Source organism: Canis aureus, chromosome 9 (assembly GCF_053574225.1).
Source record: "Canis aureus isolate CA01 chromosome 9, VMU_Caureus_v.1.0, whole genome shotgun sequence".
In the NCBI taxonomy this organism is placed as follows: Eukaryota; Metazoa; Chordata; class Mammalia; order Carnivora; family Canidae; genus Canis; species Canis aureus.
Window position 1 is genome coordinate 66,037,614 of NC_135619.1, and position 22,123 is coordinate 66,059,736.

The 22,123-nt window shown below is 38.4% G+C and overlaps 1 protein-coding gene and 1 non-coding gene across 13 annotated transcripts in view; both read left to right on the plus strand.

Annotated features, from left to right (window-relative positions):
• UNC79 (unc-79 subunit of NALCN channel complex) overlaps nt 1-22,123 on the plus strand; it is a 238,665-nt gene that overhangs the window by 90,284 nt on the left and 126,258 nt on the right. For all 12 annotated transcript variants that reach the window (XM_077910403.1, XM_077910396.1, XM_077910402.1 and 9 more), the window contains exons 8-14: nt 281-345; nt 5,178-5,266; nt 5,898-5,938; nt 8,137-8,165; nt 13,406-13,635; nt 15,486-15,657; nt 16,985-17,215. In XM_077910403.1, the coding sequence (XP_077766529.1) occupies nt 281-345; nt 5,178-5,266; nt 5,898-5,938; nt 8,137-8,165; nt 13,406-13,635; nt 15,486-15,657; nt 16,985-17,215 (857 nt within the window). The remainder of the gene's footprint in view (nt 1-280; nt 346-5,177; nt 5,267-5,897; nt 5,939-8,136; nt 8,166-13,405; nt 13,636-15,485; nt 15,658-16,984; nt 17,216-22,123) is intronic.
• Nucleotides 3,909-4,014, plus strand: LOC144321390 (U6 spliceosomal RNA). Its single transcript, XR_013387054.1, has one exon. It is a non-coding gene; the product is annotated as a U6 spliceosomal RNA (small nuclear RNA).

A 22,123-nucleotide genomic window follows, 5' to 3' on the forward strand; every position in this document is an offset into this window, starting at 1 on the left:
TGGAGAACTTATTAATGATATATCATTGTGAGGTAATATTATGGTACTGTGTATGCCACCTTATACTAGCTTGTCTCTCCCCATGGGAAAATAGATGGAGTTGTGATATCTTTGTTCAAGTTTTAAATTTGTCATAGATTTTAAAAATGTTTATTTTAGGAAGCCTCTCGATGACGGTTCTACTTAGGAAGAAGAAACCTAGTGTAATATCTACTATGCTTTTACTAGGGCACCAATAACTTAAATAAGAAGTATTTATCATCTATACTTTGCTTTACAGCTTGGAATCCTATCCACTGCCAGCACATTGAATGCCACAATGCAATTAACAAGCCAGCTGTGAAGGTACTGTTTTATTAGACCTGGTGCCATATTGTATTGTCAGTGGTCAGATTATCAAGAGCAAATTGCTAAATGAAATGGAGTAGGTTCCATCCTTCTCTGTAAAGCAGAGAGGCCAGTGCTCTATAGTACACTCATGCACCTCCAGGTTCAATCTGACTGTACTTGGTGGATTGGTTCAGGATGGGGCAATGAATAGTGGTGACTGGATGTTTGGCGACGAGTTCATGGTCAAGTGCTGTGTAGCAATGAGTAATTATCAGAATAATCCTGGTGAAACACTTACATAGTCCTTACTTGGCTTCTATCTGAGTTAATAAACTCAGGGAGATGTACTTTGCCCCAGTTTCACTAATTTCAAATTATTAGTGTCTGGTGTATAACTGCGAATCCAAGAGTCCTACGACACAAATAGATAAAATTGTTAAGTCTTGACTCAGATCACAGATATGTTTAGTCAGAACGACTGAGAGGTAGTTGGGCAGCAAACACATGGAAAGGTATGTTAGAGGTAAGGGAACCGTGGTTTAGAATGGCCAAGACACTTACCTAAGCCAGAACCGGGTACCTTGGCTCTCAGCCTTGTTCTTTTTCTACTACCACAAATTCCCCTGTTTTGTTATAACCCTGAATCTTTGAATTTAAATGTTAAGAAAAATAATCACACCTTTTAACCAAATTATTTATGGTATATTTGTTGGATACAATACTTGGCTGAAGAGATTGTGTCTGAGTTTGCAAGGATTAACTTTTATATTATGAAGAGTGGGAGTTAGGTCAAGTCATTAGAGTTCACAGATACTTTTTAGGACCTAGTATCCTGGGGGTTTACCTCCCTTCTTCTATAGACAGGAAGACTGTAAAGATTACCAAATAATAGAAACATAATAGTATCATTTTATAGAAACAGAGGAGAAAAGTTAAAATGAGATATAAAAAATATAAATGGAATGAAAAGAAATGTAAATGGACCCCAAAATGTGTTTCATATACCAGAAATGTCAGGAATGCCAATAATAACATTGTCATCTAGATGTATCTTACTAACATTGTCATCCAGATATATCTTCCGGCAGAGGACGTTCTTGTATTATTATGCTTGATCTCTGGTTTTGATAAAGGCAAATTGAATGAATTTATGTTGAGGAAGAGCAAGTGAGGGTAAACTACCAATGGTGGTATAGTCTCACCCATTCTATTATGAGTACTCCTCTGAACTTCCACAGACATTTGGGATTCAAAGGTACTTTTCTTTGGTCTGAGGACATTTTGAGCTAAATACCTGTGAGTTCATGTATTATTTATAGAATTCAGCTTAATTCTTTGGGTGATGAGAATTGCGTAGCTTCCTCACTTTAGTTTCTTTATCTGTTTCCTCTTCCTGCTTGTGTTAAAATGCCCTCTTTTGGTTCACTCAGACGTCAACAGAAAGGAGGTCTTTTTGTCTGATTTTTCCACTTATTTTTTCCTTGACCTTATGTCATACTGCATTCTCAGGAGTTCTCTGACTTCATTATTAGTAAATGATTTTTGGTTTTCCACTCACAGAAGTCATCATGAATTAGATTTTCTCCGTCTCTTCTACACAAACAGCTTAGTCCACCCCTCTGGCCCAGCTTTGCTTTGCCTACAGGCTGTTCCCCATAGCTAGTCATGCAGGACAGGCAAAACCATCCTACCTTTGTCCCATTTTTAGGTGAGGTGAAATTCACATAACATAAATTCAATCAATTTTTACAAATTATTATTATTATTTAAATTCAATTAGTCAACATATAGTACATCCTTTGTTTCAGATGTATAGTTCAGAGATTTATCCATTACATACAACACCCAGTGTTCATCACATCGCTTGCCCTTCTTAATGCCCATCACCCAGCTACCCCATCCTCCACATCCCCCCTCAAAGTGAATCATTCATTGGCATTTAGCACATTCACAATGCTGTGCACTATCATCTTTATCTAGTTCCTAAACATTTTTATCACTCACCCCCCTGCCCCCAATTTTACTTTCTGAACTCCAGTGTTCCTAAAGAATTTTCTTTTGTATTTTTACTCTGCTTCCCTGGGAAGGTAACATTTTTGTTAGTGCCTCTTGTGCTGGGGCTGTTTTTGCATGACACCAGGTCTGGCTCAGTATTGTTTTTTCATTGCAATATGAACACTCCCCAAACCCATGTATATATGACTATGTGACATATAGGTCGAGGGTATCCAACATCTAGATACTTAGGGAAGAATATTAAATGAAAAGGAAGTCATCCTTTATAGTATGATGCCAATTTAATTTAAAAATCACATAGATGTATATTTATATTCATATTCATAGTGGAAAAACAACCAGTAAAGCTCATCAGAATGTTATTAGTGATTACATTGAGAAGGCAGGTTAATGAGTTATTTAAATTTTCCTCTTTTCTCCATTTTCCTGAGCCTCTACATTGGGCCTAATTGTATTTTAAATGGAAAATAACTATTTTTTAATGCAGCAGTCAGATATGAACATATTAATGTGTATGTAAACTGACCTGTTCAGACTGTCCACAAATGGGTCTTATGAATGTAGGAGTTTTTCCTTTTGAACAGAATGAAAAAATGTCTTTACCTGACAAGAGTATCAATGACTCATTGGAAATGAAAGTGAAGTAAGTATATTGAAGAACAGGTCTACACTGGGTACATGGTAAAGACTCAGGGAAAATGAATTTATCCTCACAATATGCATATTATCTCCGTATTCATGAGTTTTAGCACTAGGCAGTGATGATTTGCCAAATGGAAATGTATTATCTGTTTTTGTTGCAATACACTGCAAAAACATACTTTTTTTCCCCAAGATTTTATTTATGTATTTGAGAGAGAGAGACTGAGACAGAGAATGCAAGAGCAGGAGGGGCAGAGGGAGAGAGAGAAGTGGGCTCCCTGCTTAGGGACTCAATCTCAGGACCCTGGGACCATGACCCAAGCTGAAGGTAGATGCTTAACTGACTGAACTACCCAGATGCCCCCCAAATGTACTTTTTAGGCAAGAGCCAAGAGGTGTGACAGTATTCAAAATGAAAATATGTTACTTAAGAGTTCATTATATCACACTCTGCTTTTGGTTTTACTTGGTTTTGTTTGCAGATCACTTTATAAAATACTTTATAGCCCAGATAATTATATAAACGAGAGTTAGCAAACTATGGCCCACAGCCGAATCTGGCCTGCTGTTTTGTAAATAAAGTTTCTTTTTTTTTTTTTTGTAAATAAGTTTCATTGGAGCACATTTGTTTGTGTATTGTCTATGGCTGCTTTCATGCTACAACAGCAGAGTTGAGTAGTTGTGACAGATAATGTATGGTCCCTAAAGCCTGAACTATTTACTCTCTTGTCATTTATGGAAAGTTTGCTAACCCTTCATTTAACACACCAAAAAGTAATTATTCATTGCATCAAAGGAGGTGTGAAACTTATGAAAATTTTCACACTGGCCCTCTAGCATGAAGGAATATATAATTTACAGATTTTGATGATATAACAATTGAAATTTAGGAATTCCAACTCTTGGTTTCCCAGTCATTGTGCTCACTTCAGCAGCCATACATTAAAATTGGAATGATCTAGAGAAAATCTGCTTGGCCCCTGCACAAAGATGATACACAAAACTCTTCAGGTTTTAATTTTAAATGACAGGCTGCTTGGGTTATAAATTTGGTTCATTTTTCCTCCCTAATCAGTAAAAACAACCAAAGAAAAGGCAGAACAGAATTCCAGAAGGATCTGTGTCATAGGCATATTAACTATACAGTCAGCTATAGCATGGATTATTTCTTGTAGGACAGGAACAAAATTAAAAATGACTTTGGTAAGTCATAGAAATTAAACCTGATGTAAAGTACAAAGTTCAGCTAGTTGTGTTCACTTGATTTTAAACATCCAGGTATTTGAAATACCCTGATTCAACAGTAAAACAAACGCTTTTCATCTGTGTCATTAAGCTCATGGAAACTCAGCCATATATAATGCAAAACTGAACAGGGCACAGCAGGGTTAAACGAACTACAGGTTATGCATGGAAGGATAAAAACACCTAAAAGTGCGACATTGGATGGTTGATATAGAACTTCGTTTCAGAGTAAGAAAAGCAAATTGCTCAGTGTTAGGCCACACATGAAATTTTTTGAATGAAACTTCTAAGAAGCAAAATTCTCCACTGCCAGAATTTTGGTATCAGTTGTGATTTTTAAATTTTAATATATTTTCCTTTTCCGAAAGAGAGATTGCTGTGTTTCCCACTTTCTTTTCTTTTCTTTTCTTTTTTAATAAGTATTTTTTTTTTTTTTTTAATTCAGAGAGAGAGAGAGACTGAGGGGCAGAGACACAGGCAGAGGGAGAAGCGGGCTCCATGCAGGGAGCCTGACGCGGGGCTCTATCCTGGGTCTCCAGGATCAGACCCCGGGCTGCAGGCGGCGCTAAACCGCTGCTCCACCGGGGCTGCCCTGTTTCCCATTTTCAAGCAGGAATGAATGCACCCGTAACATAGAGGCAATTCCAGCCACCACTGAACAAGATTTTTCCTCCTTGTGGAATGAGGGTGGATTTGTTGACACTAGTTGTTACTTAATTGCAGATAACAGGAGAAATGAAATCCCACAGTAGGTGGATTTAAATCTCCAGTGTGGACTCATCAGCCAGTGCAGGAAAAGCATCTATAGGTTAAGTGGGTTTTACTAAAAATATTTATTCTATTTGCTTTTGAAAATCCGTCACAATTGAAACCTTTGCATTCACAATATGGGGGGTGTAATAAACAGCAAAGGAAAGTTCATTCTGCCTTTTCCTGTGTTTCAGATGTGTATAGACCCTTCCCTGTCAGTGGCTCTGGGGGATAAACCACCCCCATTGTATCTCTGTGAAGAATGCAGCCAGAGGATCGCAGGGTAGGTATAAGTATACTCCAAGAAAAGGAAATAGAGCAACAAGGGAAGATAAGAAAAATCAGTTGGACTTAAATTGGCCACATTACTCCCATTTCCCACTAGTCTCTTTGTTTTTTAAAGGTTCATTTGTCAGATATTTGATATATAGCAAACTTTCATTTGAGAGATTTCAGCTTTGAAAAATTGCAATATTTCTCCCCGTGCAATAAGAGAAAGCAATTCCATGTAATAAAGCAGCCCCAATTTTCAAGTGACCCTGTTAAAAAAGGCCACAGAGAAAAATAAAAGAAAATCGTGGCTTTCAAACATGACATACAATTCAAATGGGTTCTCTTTGCTTGTTAGTTCTGCAGACTCACACTTAGCGTTGTACAAATCATGCTGTACTTTGGTTTGCTTAATTAGCATCTGGAAAGTATCATTTTTAAAGCTAACTGAATATGATGAAATGCCTATAATTTATAATTTCGCTGAAATCCATTAGACATTTAAAAAGTTTATTATGACAGTGCTCTTAATTACATTTACTTTCTAGTGAAGCCTTCTAGCAATAGCATGCAGCTTATGAACATTCATGTGGAAGGGTAATGTTGCAAGGAAGCTAAAAAATGAATTTTGTTTTTCTTTATAGGGACCACAGTGAATGGTTGATTGATGTTCTTCTGCCACAAGGTATGGTTTACTTCAGAAAGGATGAGTAAGAAGTAATCATGACTAATGGCATGGTTGGTTTGTCTCCTTTTATACTGTATTATTTGTATTATTTTACAAAGACAGTAATCAAAGTATTATATGCTATGAAGAGTCATTGATACGAAACATTATATCAATGTCGTGTTTATAGCCACACATTTAATAATAAAGGAAGAGGTATAATCTCAACCTAAGTTAAGAGTAGATGTTGGAATTAGGATTCCATATGATAAAAGCCTTGCTGAATTATGTCTTGAGAGATATTCTGTGTAGATAACAGGCATTGCCAATATTTGCTGTGCCAGGTCAGAAAGAGAATAGAGAATGTGAATGGAAAGAATACTGAATAATAGGTCTTTCTCCTACCACTATTATTAGCTCTGTGTTTTGGGGGAAAGTCATTTAATGGCTCTGAGACTCAGTCTCCCAGTGAAACGGGGATAAAGTATACGTGACTCATCTCAGTGGAAAGATGGGATGTGTGATTCTCGCTGTTTGTTAGCATTCTGAAAGCCAAGTCTGATAAGTTGGCAGGTCCCAGACAGAGCATTCCTTTACACCTCTGTATGCAGGCATTGCAGCCACTTAAGTGGAGGCTGAAGTGACTGGGGGAAGTATTGAGGAAAGCAGAGGAAAGATGAAAGGTGGAAAAAGCTGGGGATACACTGAGCACAGATCAAGCCCATAGGAGGAACCTGATACATGATTTCAGCGGTAGATAATAAAAGACTTTCTGTGAAAGGCCATATTTAAAAAGAAAAGTAAAGACCTTATGTTAACTAAATTCTGTGAACATTAGAAAAAAACTTAAGGCCATTTTCCTGATTACACGATTTCTTTATAGTCTTTTAATATTAGGTAGTTTCAACTTTAGAAATAAATTAGTTCAGTGAGTGCTCTCCATTTGTAAAATGGATCAGTAATGTTGGCCTCTACATCCTTCAAAAAGGCATTTTGAAAATTTGTATAAAGATGTCTGTGAAATGATTTGGGCATGTATGGGTAAAAGTAAATTTTCCCCCCTTAAATTAGGCTACCCAAACCTTATAATTTAAGGTTTGGTCAGGATCCAAACTATCCAATATTTTTAAATATTGGATATGTTGCTGAATTCTGGTCACCTTCTCCAGATGATACTCATCTTTGGAAGAAAATTTATAATGACTTCTAATTATTTATCTGGAGATGTGACACTAACTTCAGGTTAAGACAAACTCTGGATATCAAACTGGCAAATAACCTTTAATTATACAAAACCAGTTTTAAAAACTGAGTTATAAATTTTTTTGACTTGGCATCCACTAATTCATAATTTCCAGACAGTTTGGGAGACATTTACCTTTGATCTTTTAAAAAAATTACAACCTAGACTATACTATAAGTAATGCTCTAGTTCATTTTTTGAACACTTAATATTTCAGGGGGAGTGTTAACATATTCTTGGAAAAATTATTTTCAGGTACTCTCATGCATTATTTTTCATGGAAATAATTGATATGCCCACTGAAAAGAGTTTGTATCCATTTGTTAAGGTCAATCCCGAAGTAGACAGTAGTTTGACATTCTTACTCCAACTGGCCAGTCCGTGGGTTTGAAAATTACTTTCTCTGAAATGAGCATGCAGCTGGTTTTACACTAGTTAAGGACTGATATAAATCAATAGTTCAAGTCTGAGTAATCCAAGTTAGTAAGTTTTTTCTACAGTTTTGAAATAGCAAATCATCTCCATGGTGAAGCTCTAAATATATCACATCAACTCGGTGTCATAGTGTAATGGAAGAGCAGTAAATGGGGAATGTAGAGACATTATCTCTAGATCTGCCTTTATCATTGATAGCTTATGTGATGCTGAAGAAGTCATGCAAATCTTGATTTTGTTCTGTCAAATGAGATGAGATTAATGTTATTTTAATTTGATGATGACATGATCTGAATTCTAAGTCATGTCCGAAGAGGTTGAATTTCTTGTAAGAACAGGTGAAGTTATTTGTAGCATGCAGGAGTTCCTGACCTCATTAAACACAGGTAGATGACAATTAATAAGATAAGAGAGAAGCTGTTTGGGCCTATTCTAGATATTGTGTTACTAAGCTTGTTTTTACTCCCTTTTGTGGCTGCCCTTATATAAAATGGGCTGTCTTTCTTTGTTGATATGTTGTGTACTTTCCCCCTTACAGCTGAAATATCTGCTATATGTCAGAAGAAGGTAAGAGCAAACTATCTGTGTAGTGGGGCATGATTTGCTGTGTGTATGTAAATTCATTCATTGACATCTGCCTCATTTCTGCCTCCTGGTTTCCCAGTATGTACATGTCACTGTATTTGCAGAGGGGGAAAAGAAATAACTTAGCATGTAAGATCGCTGTGTCCCAATGGTGTGTTTCCATTTCTGCTTTTGCTCACCCATCTTATATGCACAGTGTTTTGATAAGTAATTGGAAATAAAAACATATGTGTAACTCTAATTACAAAAAGCTTTGAATGACCCTGCAGAACCTGCAACTTAACTTTGGAAAAGGATGTATCTTGTATGCTCAAAGTCTTTCTTGTTTTGAAGTGGAATGCAAATAGTCCAATATATGTGTGTCAAACATACCCAGCTGACTGTTTGAAAATATTCATTTATATGTAAGCTGAATGATACCTCTAGTTAAAGATTTTACCTTCAGATTTCCTTTACCCATTTTTCATAACAATTTCCCTAAGCTATTTCCATCCTCTTTTCTTGTTCTAGTTGAAAAGTACAAGACAAGGTAGTGTGGTGTCATACAAAGAACTCTGGCTTAGTTGGTTGAGACACTTGATTGCTGGCCAGCTCTGTCCCCATCTACCTGTGAGGCCATGTACAAGTCATTTAAACTTTTTAGGACTTGGTCATGAATGAGCACCTTTAGAGGGCTATTTCAGTTATCTATTGTCATATAATAATCCTAAAAAGTCGTGGTTTGTAATGGCAGATATTTATTTGCTCACAGATCTGTGGTCAACTAGACAGTGCTCAACTAGGCAGTGCTTTTTATAAACTACTCCAGGCTCACTCATGTGCCTGTAGTCAACTGGTGGGTAGTCAGGGGATTGGCTGGTCCCAAATGACTTCACTCCTACATCTAGGGCCACAGCTGGGGCAGCTAGGAGGCTTGGGATGACAGGGGTGGCACCCTCCAGGGGGCAAGGCTGGATTTGTTCACAAGGCAGCAGTGTTCTGAGTGAATGAGAGAGTAAGTTGCAAGGCCTTTGAAACTAAAGCTCCGAAGTCACATTGCATCATGGCAATTCTGTGGCATTCTGCCGGTCAAAGCAAGTCCCAAGGGCAGCCCAGATTCAAGGAGAGAAGCAATAGACTTCTCCCCTTTCGAGAAGGAGTGACAAGAATTCTGTGGTCATATTTAATCTACCATAATCCACCCTCTGGACATAATCACTTACATTTCTCATATGTAAAATACTTCCACCACCTTACAAAATCTCCTAAAATCTTAAATCCATTTATGGCTTCAATTCATCATCTTGTGATCTGCATATGGTCTAGTTCCTGATGAAACTCCTTGGGTGCAAATTCTCTTGATCCAGAGACCTGTGAATTAAAAAGGCAAGATATCTGCCCCCTTCACCCCCTACACATGATGATGAGACAGGGACAGCATAACAGCATTGAACCTCCGTTCAGAAGTGGAAGTACATCGCTGTCAGCAGATTTATAACAGTTCCAGCCACGAACATGTCAACAGTTCTTCCATCTCCAGGGACGGCAGATGTCCTTGACTAGGATCTGGTTTTACTTCCTGGGCGTTGTTCCCTAATCCGTTGCTGGTCTCCTGAATTCTTTGCTCTACTCTTAGGCATCTTTCTTTTCCAAGAAGAAATGGTACATGTTGCAGCTGAGAGACTCCCTTTGCTTGTCCCCTTCATGCCATCCCACAGACTTCCATTCATATTGAACTGTGTCTGCCCCCTTTATTTTAAATTGGTGGTGCTTTTGCTAGTAAGACTTTCTGTAAAACTCTGGATTTTTAGTAAATCTCATTGAAATTCAGTGCCCCCAAAGCACATCCATAATTCTTTTGGGGGCAGTCTTTTCTATACTTCGGGCATTTTGGTCTGCCCTTAAAATTATTAGAAGCCCTGTTCTAGCTGAAAGGCTCAATGAGGCATTACCTTATATCCTTCTGAAGTTTTAACAAAGGATCATGCAGCCAGTCAGCATACGTTTGATTTGATTTTTATCCTGAGGCTATTTTCCTACTTTGAGAATCTTTTATAAATCAGAGAGACAAGGGTAAGGAACAGTTTTATATTTTAAACTGCATGTCCTGGCTCTGGTTATATGCCTAACATATTTGGCATCCAGAGTGAATAATTTTTTTAACACTGCCCTCCTTTTTACAACAAAACTATTTTTAATAATAAGCTTCAAATTAGCACATTTTTATTACTTATCCTTTATTAAATATGATATTGTATATTTGGAGAGCATTCATTAAGTTCATAATAGTTCAGAATTGCTTGAGCTTGCTTTGGGTACAGTTGTGTCTCCCTCTTGTGGAGGACAGATTCTGACATTTGAATAGTAGGTTTGAAATAGGAATCAAGATGGTAAAGGTAAAGAGACAGACTTCGATTTGTTTCCATTCTGTCATTCTATGAGACACATTGGAGTTACTTTTTTATGTTTAAAATTCAAAGCAGTGAAACTGAGTAGCTGGGGAAACCATGCTCAGCTGAATCTGAATCTAAGGGAAGTCTCTTTAGTTTGCTTTTGAAATGAATGCATATAGGTGAGTCCACCTGGGTTGAGGAAGACTGTGGCTTGGAAATACATTATTAAAACTTTTGTTTTAATTGTTTTGTTTTAATTGTTAAAACAATTGTTTAGAACTTGAATCAACTAAAGGTTATTTTGGGGCAAAGTATTTTATTGCTGATATTACTTAGAACTGATGGCAATGGTGAGAAAGCAGGTTGACTCTTTGTTGATATTTCTGATGCTAGAATATGCAGTAAATCCAGATAACAGCATAAAAAATCACTCAAAATGTGGCAGCATAAGATGACAGCCATTTAATTATGTTCCTTGATTCTGTTGGTTAGAGATTTGGACGGGGCACAGTCCATAACCCGTTTCTGCTTGGTGATATTTAAGGCCTCATCTGGGGACACTTGAGTAACTGGGGACTGGGATTATGTAGAGGCTTCCAAGATCATTGTTTGGGCTCTGGGTGGGGATGACTTGAAGGCTGGGCTTAGCCAGTGACATTGACAAGAAACTTACACAGTGCCTCTCCACATGTCTTGACCATGGCAGAGTTCTGAGTATCCCAATAAGGAACCATCTGAGGAGAGAACATTTCAAGAGGGCCAGTGAAAGCTGCAGGTCTTTTGAAATCTGGCCTCAGGAGTCATATAGATATCACATCTGCCATATTCTCTTGGTTGAAGCAGCCAGGAGCTCATCTAGATTCAAGGCAAATGGATGCATACCTAAGGATGCCAACCCAAAGGGCCTCGTCTGCAACTGGACTTGATTTAAATGACAAGACCTTAAACCTCTAGCCAAGAATTTGCATGTGGGAAGAATGTAAATAGTTTGGGACCAGAGATAGGATAGTTAATCTCAGGCCTTAAACTTCAGGACTTTATTATAGTGAATAACTACCCACTAAACCCATATCCTTATCCTCTTGTTTATAGAATAGTGGGAATCCCAGAGGAACAAAGACTAATTATAACCAAGAAGAAAAAATTAAGCACTAAGAATGTGCTCTGATATATACCACACTGCTAGTAGTGTGATATTGGTTTGGTTGGGGAGCAGAAGCCCTAAGCCAATAAAGATTCATGTCCTTCCAGAATAAAAGTTAGCATATGAGAAAGAAAAGACACAGCAGGGAAAAATATACCACTTGGAGAAGGCATGACTGACTTGGATGCTCACAAGACTTGGACCTCAGCTGCGGAAGAAACACAACTGTATTTTAACAAATAAATTTTAAAAACGTATTAATAGAAAGCAAGATTATAGGGATGCCTGGGTGGGTCAGTGGTTGAACATCTGCCTTTGGCTCACGGCATGATCCTGGGGTCCTGGGATCGAGTCCCGCATCGGGCTCCCCACAGGGAGCCTGCTTCTCCCTCTGCCTGTATCTCTGCCTCTCTCTCTGTGTCTCTTAAGAATAAATAAATACAATCTTAAAAAAAAAAAAAAAGAACAAGATTACAGAAACTTTAGCCTTGCTTTTATAATTTGTTGGCCCGAGTCCTATGTAGAGAATGAGATATCCCCACACTAGTACACGGAGCCTCATGCTAAAATCGAAGTGAAACAAACCTTACTTTGAAATAGTCATTTGGATAGCCAGTTCAATATGTTGTCAGTGGTTTGAGTTAGGTTTTATGCTTGCTTCGTTCTTCTATCTCCTCAAGAGATCTGTCATGGAGGGATCTCAGATCTTTACTGAGCTCTGCGTTGTCATGGCTTAGGGTAGGACATCCCCTAGAGAAGGTATTCACATCTTTATAAGCTCTATTGAAAGACTGAAAAGCTCTCAGGACACAAGATATTGAGTATGTGGTGTGGCATTTCTAACAGGCCCGGGACACATATTTTTATGGAGGTCAGGAACATTTCCTGACAGCTCCTTAGATGACTTCATATGCATGGTGCACCTCTTTCCTCTGCCTCCTGTCAGGGCAGCTCTGACAGCAGCACCCCCTGGACTCTGAATTCTCTCCGCACCCCTACTTTTCTCATTGGCATCTCTTCCTTTGTGGATTCCTTGCCTGTAGTTGATGTCAGGTGATTCTATGAATGGTTCTTGCTGTGTTTTGCCATGTTCCCGTGGTGTCAGTCAACATATTTGACATATTCTTTGGGTCTCAAGGGAAAGAGTGCTGGTGGGAGTGGGCAGGCAGCCTGCTTTGGGCCATCAGCTCAGGGCAGCATGCCCCCCTGCCTGTCACACAGCAAGGACAGAAGAGCTGCACTGGAAAACTGCTCTTTCAGTGGTGGATTTGGTAATTTTGAAAGTTTAATCTGACGGTTAAAACTGTTCCTTTCCTATTCTGATGTGCTGTGATGCACTCTCTCTGGACCAGAGTTTCAGGCTTTTTTTTCTACCTTTCTGCTGAGGATTCAGAATCCAGAAAGCACCCTACCTCCCACTCCCACCCCATGACTGAGATAACTTTACAGAGGGCTTTCAAACATGGTTCCACTCATATCTATGATGTTTCTGCCACTCACACTAATAGAGACTACTTATCTTTATTTTTAACTATGCCTGAAATCTAACCTATTAGAGATGACCTGTCTTGTAGGATCTTTAGGAAACTTGCGGCCTCTTCTGCTGGCTTCTTAGCTCTCCATTCTGATGTTCTGATTCCTAGCCAAATTTACTTCATTGATCAGTTTTAGTTGATTCCCCCTTCCCGATTTTTTTTTGCCTCTAGAACTGCAGTTCTCACGTAAGAAGAGCGGTTGTCACCTGCTTTTCAGCAGGGTGCTGTGGCCGTCACGGAAACAGGCCGGTTCGGTACTGCAAAAGATGCCACTCGAATCATCATAGCAATGAGGTGGGGGCCGCCTCAGAGACCCACCTATATCAGACCTCCCCTCCACCAATCAACACTCGGGAATGTGGCGCTGAGGAGCTTGTTTGCGCAGTGGAGGCTGTGATCAGGTAACAGGCAGCTTGTTTGGTTGGCCCGCCCCAAAACACTGCCTTAGCTTTGAGTCCCCCTTTGTACCCTGAGATGGTGCCCTCAACCAGCCTAGCCTCCCACCTTCCATGATGCAGTGACATTTTCATTCATTCATTCATTCAACCAATATTTTTAATGGTATGCCAGGCATGTGTTAGGCACTTGGGAGATAGGAGAGAACAGAATGTAGTCTCTGCCTTCAGGTTACCCCTGCAGGGACTATAAAAACAGAAGCACAGAACTGTGATCCACTATGGTAAGCACTTTGGGAACACAGAGCCGAGGGTGTTGGGGGAATGAAGCACAGGCACCCATCAGAGTGATGGGTGGAAAGAGCCTGAGCCCAACCTGCACACAGTGAAGTACAGGAAAAATCTAGGTAATTTGGTACTGGGGTAAACCAGCAGCTCTGCAGTAAGCCAGGAGTCCGGTCCTATAGACTGCTGCTGGCTTTCTGTCCTATCACGTGACAGTAAAAGGAGCTTTGGAAATGATAACTTCCAGACTTGTTCTCATTTTGTACAATATTCACGGAGTCAGGATTTTTAAAAATTAAAGAAATAGTATTAGAATGTTTTACAGATAGGGACTCTTTTCTGTTGTGTCTCTTATTCCATTGGTTAATACATGTAGAAATACAATAAATGTTTGTCAAATGAAATATTACAGAAATTTTAGAAGTCAAAAAAATCATACTGCTATCATTATGGTCAGTTTTACACGTTCTTCTAGTTGTATTCAAATATATTTCTTATTTATGTAACTCTAATCACAGTGTATCCACAGTTCTTTTTGATAAAACCTTATGCCATTAGCTCTTTTTCCATGTCATTGTATAGTTTCCATATTTACCATTTTTAGCAGAAACACAATTGTCATCTAGTTTATTTCCTTCCACCTTTAAATTTCTAGATTTCTTCCATTCTTCGCTATTATAAATTACTCTGATAGATATTTTTATGAATAGTGCTGTTTTTGTGTTTTTTATTTTCTTATGGTAGATGACAGATACGGTTGGCTGGGTCAAAGGGTATGAATATTTTGATGGCTGTTGATACATTACCAAACTGATTTTCAGAATGTGTGTATGAATTTATAATGCCAACAGCACTGTATGAAATGGCTAGTTTTTGATACACCCTTGCCAACATTGGGTTTAATTTTTTGATTAAAAAATATTTTAAAAACATTTTATGTATTTGAGAGAGAGAGTAAGCATGGAAGGAGAGGGGCAGAGAGAAGAGCAGACTCCCTGCTGAGCAGGGAGTCCTGCCAAGGGCTCCATCTTAGGACCCTGAGCTCATGACCTGAGCCAATGTCGTATGCTTAACCGGCTGAGCCACCCAGATGTCCCCAACATTTGGTTTTGTTTTTAAAAATTATGACTTGTTTAGCAGATTGAAAAAAAAAATTGTTCATTTTCAGATCTCTGAATATTAGATATTGAATATTGTTCTATTGGGGTACAAATTCCTCGGTCTCTCCTTGTATCATGCATTTGATGTCCACATAATTTCATTTAGTTACAGGGGAAGTATTGACATCTAGTGGGATGGTTGGTAAATTGGAAGCCAGAACGCAGCCGTTCTGCTTGATTCCAATTGATTGGAGAAAGCAGTCTCTTTGTGTCTCAGTTTGTTCATTTTTGAAATGGGGATGGAGTTCAAGGAAGGAAACAAAATTAGGCCTATGGGAGGAACTCCTGCCATTTGAAAGGAGAGCCATCAGGAATGTTTGAGTCGGTACTTAGGAAATAGTTACTCTGAATAGGTCATAACCTAGAATGTGTTTTTCTGGAGTCTGACTTGACATTGCTTGTCTTCGGCAGCTTGTTGAAAGAAGCCGAGTTCCATGCTGAGCAGCGCGAATATGAACTGAACCGCCGTAGGCAGCTGGGCCTTTCATCTTCCCACCATTCCCTGGATAACACTGACTTTGACAACAAGGATGACGATAAACACGACCAGAGGCTTCTCAGTCAATTTGGGATATGGTTTTTAGTAAGAAAATACCTTAACTATTCTCTGCTCTTTATTTCTCACAACATTGCACCAGTGAGGAGTATTTTTTTTTAAAGAAGGAAACAGTAAATAATGAAAAGTTAACATGAGCAGTGGGACTCTATTCTGGGACAACTCTGGGTGGTGCAGTAGATTTCCCTGGGGAAGCCTTTTAAAGAATAGCAATGCCCAGATCCCACCCCAGAATCTTGGGAACTTTTTAAAAAAGCTCCCTGATTGATTCTAGTGAATAGCCAGGTGTCAAAACCAGTGGACCAGACCCTGGACTGTTCGAAATGCACCTTTGACAGAAAACAATTGGGAAAGTTGCTAGGGTATGTTGTAAGATCGTGGAGTCAATGTAATGTACAGATGTTTCACATCCCATCTATATACACGACATTTTTCTTGAAAATTCAGTCTCTGTGGCACTCTGAATAAGCATTTGTGACAAGTCTGCATACAGCGAGAAAAATTAGAGCTGTATTGACACGAATTCGATAGTTTTTGACTTATTCAATAGCAACATTCATCCAGTAAAGATCAAACATTCTGCTCCCAAATTCCACGTAAACTGAACCTGCCAGTTGTGTAGAGAAGCAGACTTTTGTTTTTGCCCATCGAAGACATAGAGTAAGTCTCCATATCTCTTTCATGTTTTTACATGTTTACCCAAAAAAGTCGTGCTTTGTTTTGTCTTGCCAAATGGATATTTAATTGTTAATTTCACATGTGTTGCTCCTAGAACTTATTATCTAATGACATACTGACTGCTATTATGAACTCTTTGAAAGCAAGGGTAGCATTTTGTTTATTTTGTACATTCCTGACCCCTACTATAGTGGTTAATAAAAGATTATTGCAGAATGCATAATGAATAACTGATGAGCTGGGTTTTTTTAAAAGCCAATTTATAATGCAATGAATTAGGAGGCTTTAAGCTTTCAGAATTATTACTGATAGAAAACTCTTAGCTAAATCTGATAACTTTAGAATGGGAATGTAGGTAGATTATTTTTTCATTGACGATATTTATGAAATCTTACTTTGCAGACTTTTAAAAAAGCATTTATCTAGTGTAGGTTACAAAATAGAATTCTTGTAGGGGAAAAGTCCTATTGAAAGGTATAATCTCGAGAGGAAATTATTGTTGCAGTCTGTCTCTCCTGTGAAGAATGCAGTTTCTAGGTTAACCGACCCTCCATCGTTTATAAAACTGCCTATTCCAAATGGATTATTGAGAACTTTTTTCCCTTTTAAACGAATATGTAATAATTATGTAAAGATCGATGGATGCTGAAGCAGAGTCCAATCTGTCCATTTGCAGGTGAGCCTCTGCACGCCTAGTGAGAACACGCCTACAGAAAGCTTGGCCAGGCTGGTGGCCATGGTGTTTCAGTGGTTTCACTCCACAGCATATATGATGGATGACGAAGTTGGAAGTTTGGTGGAAAAATTGAAGCCTCAGTTTGTCACCAAGTGGTTGAAGACAGTGTGTGATGTTCGCTTTGATGTCATGGTCATGTGCCTTCTTCCCAAACCAATGGAATTCGCCAGGGTAAGTGGAGGCCCTCAGCTTGGACCTTGTTGAAGAGGATTTGGGGGAAGCACTGCCCAGCTTAGCATGTTATCAGTGTCTGTGGAAGGCAAGTGTCTCTCCTTATTTTAGTTGATACAGCTGAACGAGGTTAGTTGAGCAGCTACATTTTAGGTGATGTGCTGCTTTGATGTTGGTTTGGGATGGGGAAGAATGGCAAGATGAAGGTGTGAAGTATCTTTAAGAATTTAAGGGAGGATTCTTCCTTGATGTTGTTGAATTTTTTAAAAATTAAGTAATGGAAAAAAAAGTTTCTAAGTCTGTTAGAGCTCAGTCCTTTGCTGGTCAACTGTCTGTGGAAAGATTTACATTTGACTAGCAGCAATTTCTGCGTTTTCACATGTATTCCTAGAGATGAATGGTAGAAATCCCTGCCCTTCCATTTGGGATTTTAAAAATGGCATAAGAAGTACTGAATTACTCCTTTTTCTCTGGCTTACAGGACAAGTTTCTCTGAGCTCATTCTTTTGCTTCTGTCTCAGTGGATTATAGGCTCCATATTTACAGCTAGTAAGACCCTATATTTTTCAAATCCAATATGATTTGTGTCCAATCTAGCAAGGTGGATGTCCAGAATCAGTTTTTGGCAGGAATATGTGAAATTTTTTCAAGGTATTTTCTGAATTTTATTTTATTTGTGATTTTTGGTTTGCTTTCAATGAGATATTGAGGCATTTTTTTCAGTCTGATTAAGACATTTCAGGAAAAGAATCAGACGTAGACCATCTAAGGGAGTAGCTTTTATACGATTTCTAGGACACAGCAGTTATGTGTATTTATCAAGATACACTTCTTTCTTCTTTGGTGCCACCTACTGACTCACATATAAAATTGGATTTTTACACAATGAAAATTCCTTATTTCGTGATATTCTTTGATTGTGTTGATATGTTTTCTATTATTTCTTTTGATATAGTAAAGGATTGGTCTGATCTGATTTTGGAAGATAAGAGGAAATAGTTATATTGGGAGGAAAAATTTTCCCCTTCTAAAATGGATCAAGTGGGTGAGGGCCTGCTTATTAACCAGCAACAAGACCTAGTCAGGAGAGAAAAGACAAAATTTATTTACACTTATGTTCAGTACTCAGTGCATCACTGAATACTCAGTAATGGGTAACTCCCTCAGGAGCCAGAGATAAAAGGTGTGTTTGGGGGATTGGGGCGGGAATGAGAAGATATGGAAAGTTCTCTTGGGCCTTTTGGTGCTAGTGGCACTGGGTGGGCAGTCTGTCTCCATAGGAATTGAATTCACAGGCAATTCCCTTTAATGGAGATGATATTTTCCAGAAGCTCTGCCTTAGACAAGGCAAGTTGGGGTCAGGTTTCTTTCTGTATCTTCTTTAGCTCAAGTGTTTTCATTAAAATAATCTTTATACCAAGTTTGGGGGTCTGAGTGGTTCCCCACATTTCTCTCCCATCTGTAACTTTAGGAGAAGTTTCATGCAAAAAGAAAGCAAGGTCGATTGCTGTGAATTTGGGTTAGGGACTTCCAGGTGAGAGATCTGCAAAGGAGGAAGAGGGCATAGATTAGGACAAGGAAACAAACAAACAAAAAAACTAAAGTTAATGGTGTGAGTAGACTATAAACCTATTTCTGAGACCAGAGAGCAGTCAGTCAAGATTTGTAGATGTTCGACTTTAGATGATGGGGTACGGACATTCAATATCTCAGTCATGATTCTTCCCTGGAGCAGAGCATGTCAGATGTGGGTGTTTGGTGAGCCTCCTGACTGGCCTTGGCTGTTGCCCTAGTAAAAAGTCCTTTGAAGTTCTTAGTAAGTTGTCTTGCTGTAGCTTGCAAGGCTTTGGGACAAGACAACATAGAGTCTCAGTAAGGATTTGGGCAGTCAGGTTTTAATTTTCAGTGACACCAAGTCAGCAGGGTAGAAGAAAAATTGGAAAAATTAGTTACTGACACAATGTATAAGACAAAGACATATGATTTCACTCATATGTGGAATTTAAGAAACAAAACAGATGAATGTAGGGGAAGGGAAGGAAAAATAAAATAAGATGAAATCAGAGCAGGAGACAAGCCATAAGAGACTCTTAACTCTAGGATGCAAACTGAGGGTTGCTGGAGGGGATGGGGTAACTGAGTGATGGACTTTAAGGAAGGCACGTGATGGAAGGAGCACTGGGTGTTGTATGCAACTAAGAATCACTAAATTCTACCTTTGAAACTATTATTATGTTGTATGTTGATTCAATTGAATTTAAATAAAAAATTAAAAAAATATGCAAGACAGCAGTGTTCAGTTTATGAAGAGGTGAAAAATAACTCAAAAACAATGAACAAGGGGATGCCTGGGTGGCTCAGCAGTTGAACATCTGCCTTTGGCTCAGAGTGTGATCCCAGTCCCAGGATTGAGTCCTGCATCGGGCTCCGTGCAGAGAGCCTGCTTCTCCCTCTGCCTGTCTCTGCCTCTCTCTGTGTATCTCTCATGAATAAATAAATAAAATCTTTAAAACAAATAAACAACGAGCTGGACTATAATCTGATAACTCAAGGGTGGGTTATAGTTGTCCATTGAAATATAAAATCTCTCTCTCTGGGCAGCCCCGGTGGCGCAGCGGTTTGGCGCTGCCTGGTATGATCCTGGTGACCTAGGATCGAGTCCCACGTCGGGCTCCCTGCATGGAGCCTGCTTTCCCTCTCCCTCTGCCTGTGTCTCTGCCTCTCTCTCTGTGTCTATGAATAAATAAATAAAATCTTAAAAAAAAAAAATCTCTCTCTAATCACCCCCATTTTGATCAAAGATAATCAAAAGTAAGATTAAGATAAAGTAAGAAACTAGACTAGTATCCTTAAATAAGCCTAATTATTTATGTAAATGCAGCAAGAATGGTAATTAACCAAATAGGCCTTTTTAATGTTTTCTTTGCTGGAATTTTTATGGAGAATCTCAGATTGGGTTTTATATACCTCTAGAGGCTAGGACGCCAAGCCAGTAACTTGTCATCATGCTTCATCTACAGTACCTGTAGATTTGGGTAAATTTCTCTCTTTTTGAGATCACCTAAATATTCTAAGCTTCCTTTGCTGGCCAGAGAGTGACAATTTTTTTGTTTGCTTGAAGGCTGGGATTCCCATAAGCCAGGTACCAGGCTGGTTCTTCCAAGAGGGCTTTGCAAGCATTGGCTCTTCATGTCAACCATAGTTCCTTAAAACTGTCTAGTCATATCTGATTCTATGCACATCCTTCTAAAATATGACACTCCAGTCAAAGCCTTGGTGATATAACCAGTTTTTCCAATTAAGTTCTATTACAAGGAGAATAGATTTCTTACACTCATTATGAGTGTCTGAATTCTGGAGGGATCACACACGGGGAGAAAAAAGACAAGTGTTTCATTGTTTACAAAGATGTAATCTACTAAATTGTTGTGAATTATAGATAGCATAAAACAAACCTTATATCCAGAAAATAGAACAGTAAAGAGCCAGTAATGCTCCAAACTAAAAAAACATAAAAATGATCATAGTTTTTCTTTAGGTCATTCAGCCCAATGTAATTAATTTTCAGCCCACTTGGTCTTAGGTTAACAGTTGTATGAACCCATCAGCTTTTCCACCAGAATTGTGGAATCCTTTCTCAGGCCAGTGGTGTGCGATGCCATAGTCCTTTCCATGGCTTTGCAGAGACAGTCCTTTTTGCTGAAGTCAAAGCATTGTCTAGTGGCTTTGTAAGAGCTAGTGTCAATTGCAAGAGCTTTCAGGAAAGCATCAGAATAAGGCAGCCCAGGTGGCTCAGCGGTTTAGCGCCACCTTCAGCCCAGGGTGCGATCCTGGAGTCCCACGTCAGGCTCCCTGCATGGAGCCTGTTTCTCCCTCTGCCTGTGTCTCTGCCTCTCTGTGTCTTTCATGAGTAAATAAATAAAATCTTTAAAAAATAAAAAAGCATCAGAATGAAACAGTAACAATCTGTAAATGATCAAAGATTTAAAATGGCTGTAATCAAAGAACTGATGAGAGTAACTGGAATTATGATCACATTATGCTGTTGTCTGATACCGGGCAAAGCAGCATGAGGATGTGTCATGAATAGGAAGGGCATTGCCAAATTTCTAGAAATTTCATAGAATTCCTGAAATATTTGTATTAAAAACATTTACCTATACAAATATAAGCTAGGGAAGGTTAAGCATCTCTTTGTATTTAATGATATTTTTCATGCAATTCAACATCAAGTAAACCTAGTTAGTTTAACATATTTTTTAAAATAGAAAATTAAAAATCCTTTGGGATTTTTCTAGAGGACCTGTCAGAAATCTCAAATTCAGTTTGAGATCATGACTTTATTTAGGATTTGATTTTGGGAAGGCAAAATATAAAAAGTTGTAAAAAATTTTAAAAGGTTTAAACACTTGATTAACCAGGATCACAGGGTCACTGTGAAATAATAGTCATCCATTTAACCAAAATGACAATAAAGATTTCAAAAGCAAATATAGCTTGTGACATGATTATAAAAAAATTAGTTCTTTTTCTTTTTAATTGAGAAGACGTGGTTCTCTTAAATAATTGAGGACATGATAAAGATGACATAAAACACAGGAAATTTTGGTAAGGCACAGAATCTTTGTTTCCTAGATACATTACTGAAAAGGTAAAGAAAAACCCTTTTGTAATTTCTTATTAAGACCAGACCAGTAACCCAAGAAACATTGTCATTTTTAGAGAAAGAAAACCAAATTCAAGTTTTGTACTGGTACACTATTAATATTAAAGCTCATTTAAAAAACCTTATAATAAATACATTCAATCTTAGTTTGACTGCTAAGAGAGAGTTTCTCTCCCTCTCTTTCACCCCTACCCTCTGTTTCATCCTTTTGTAACTTTTTATTTCCATTCAGGTTTTTGTCT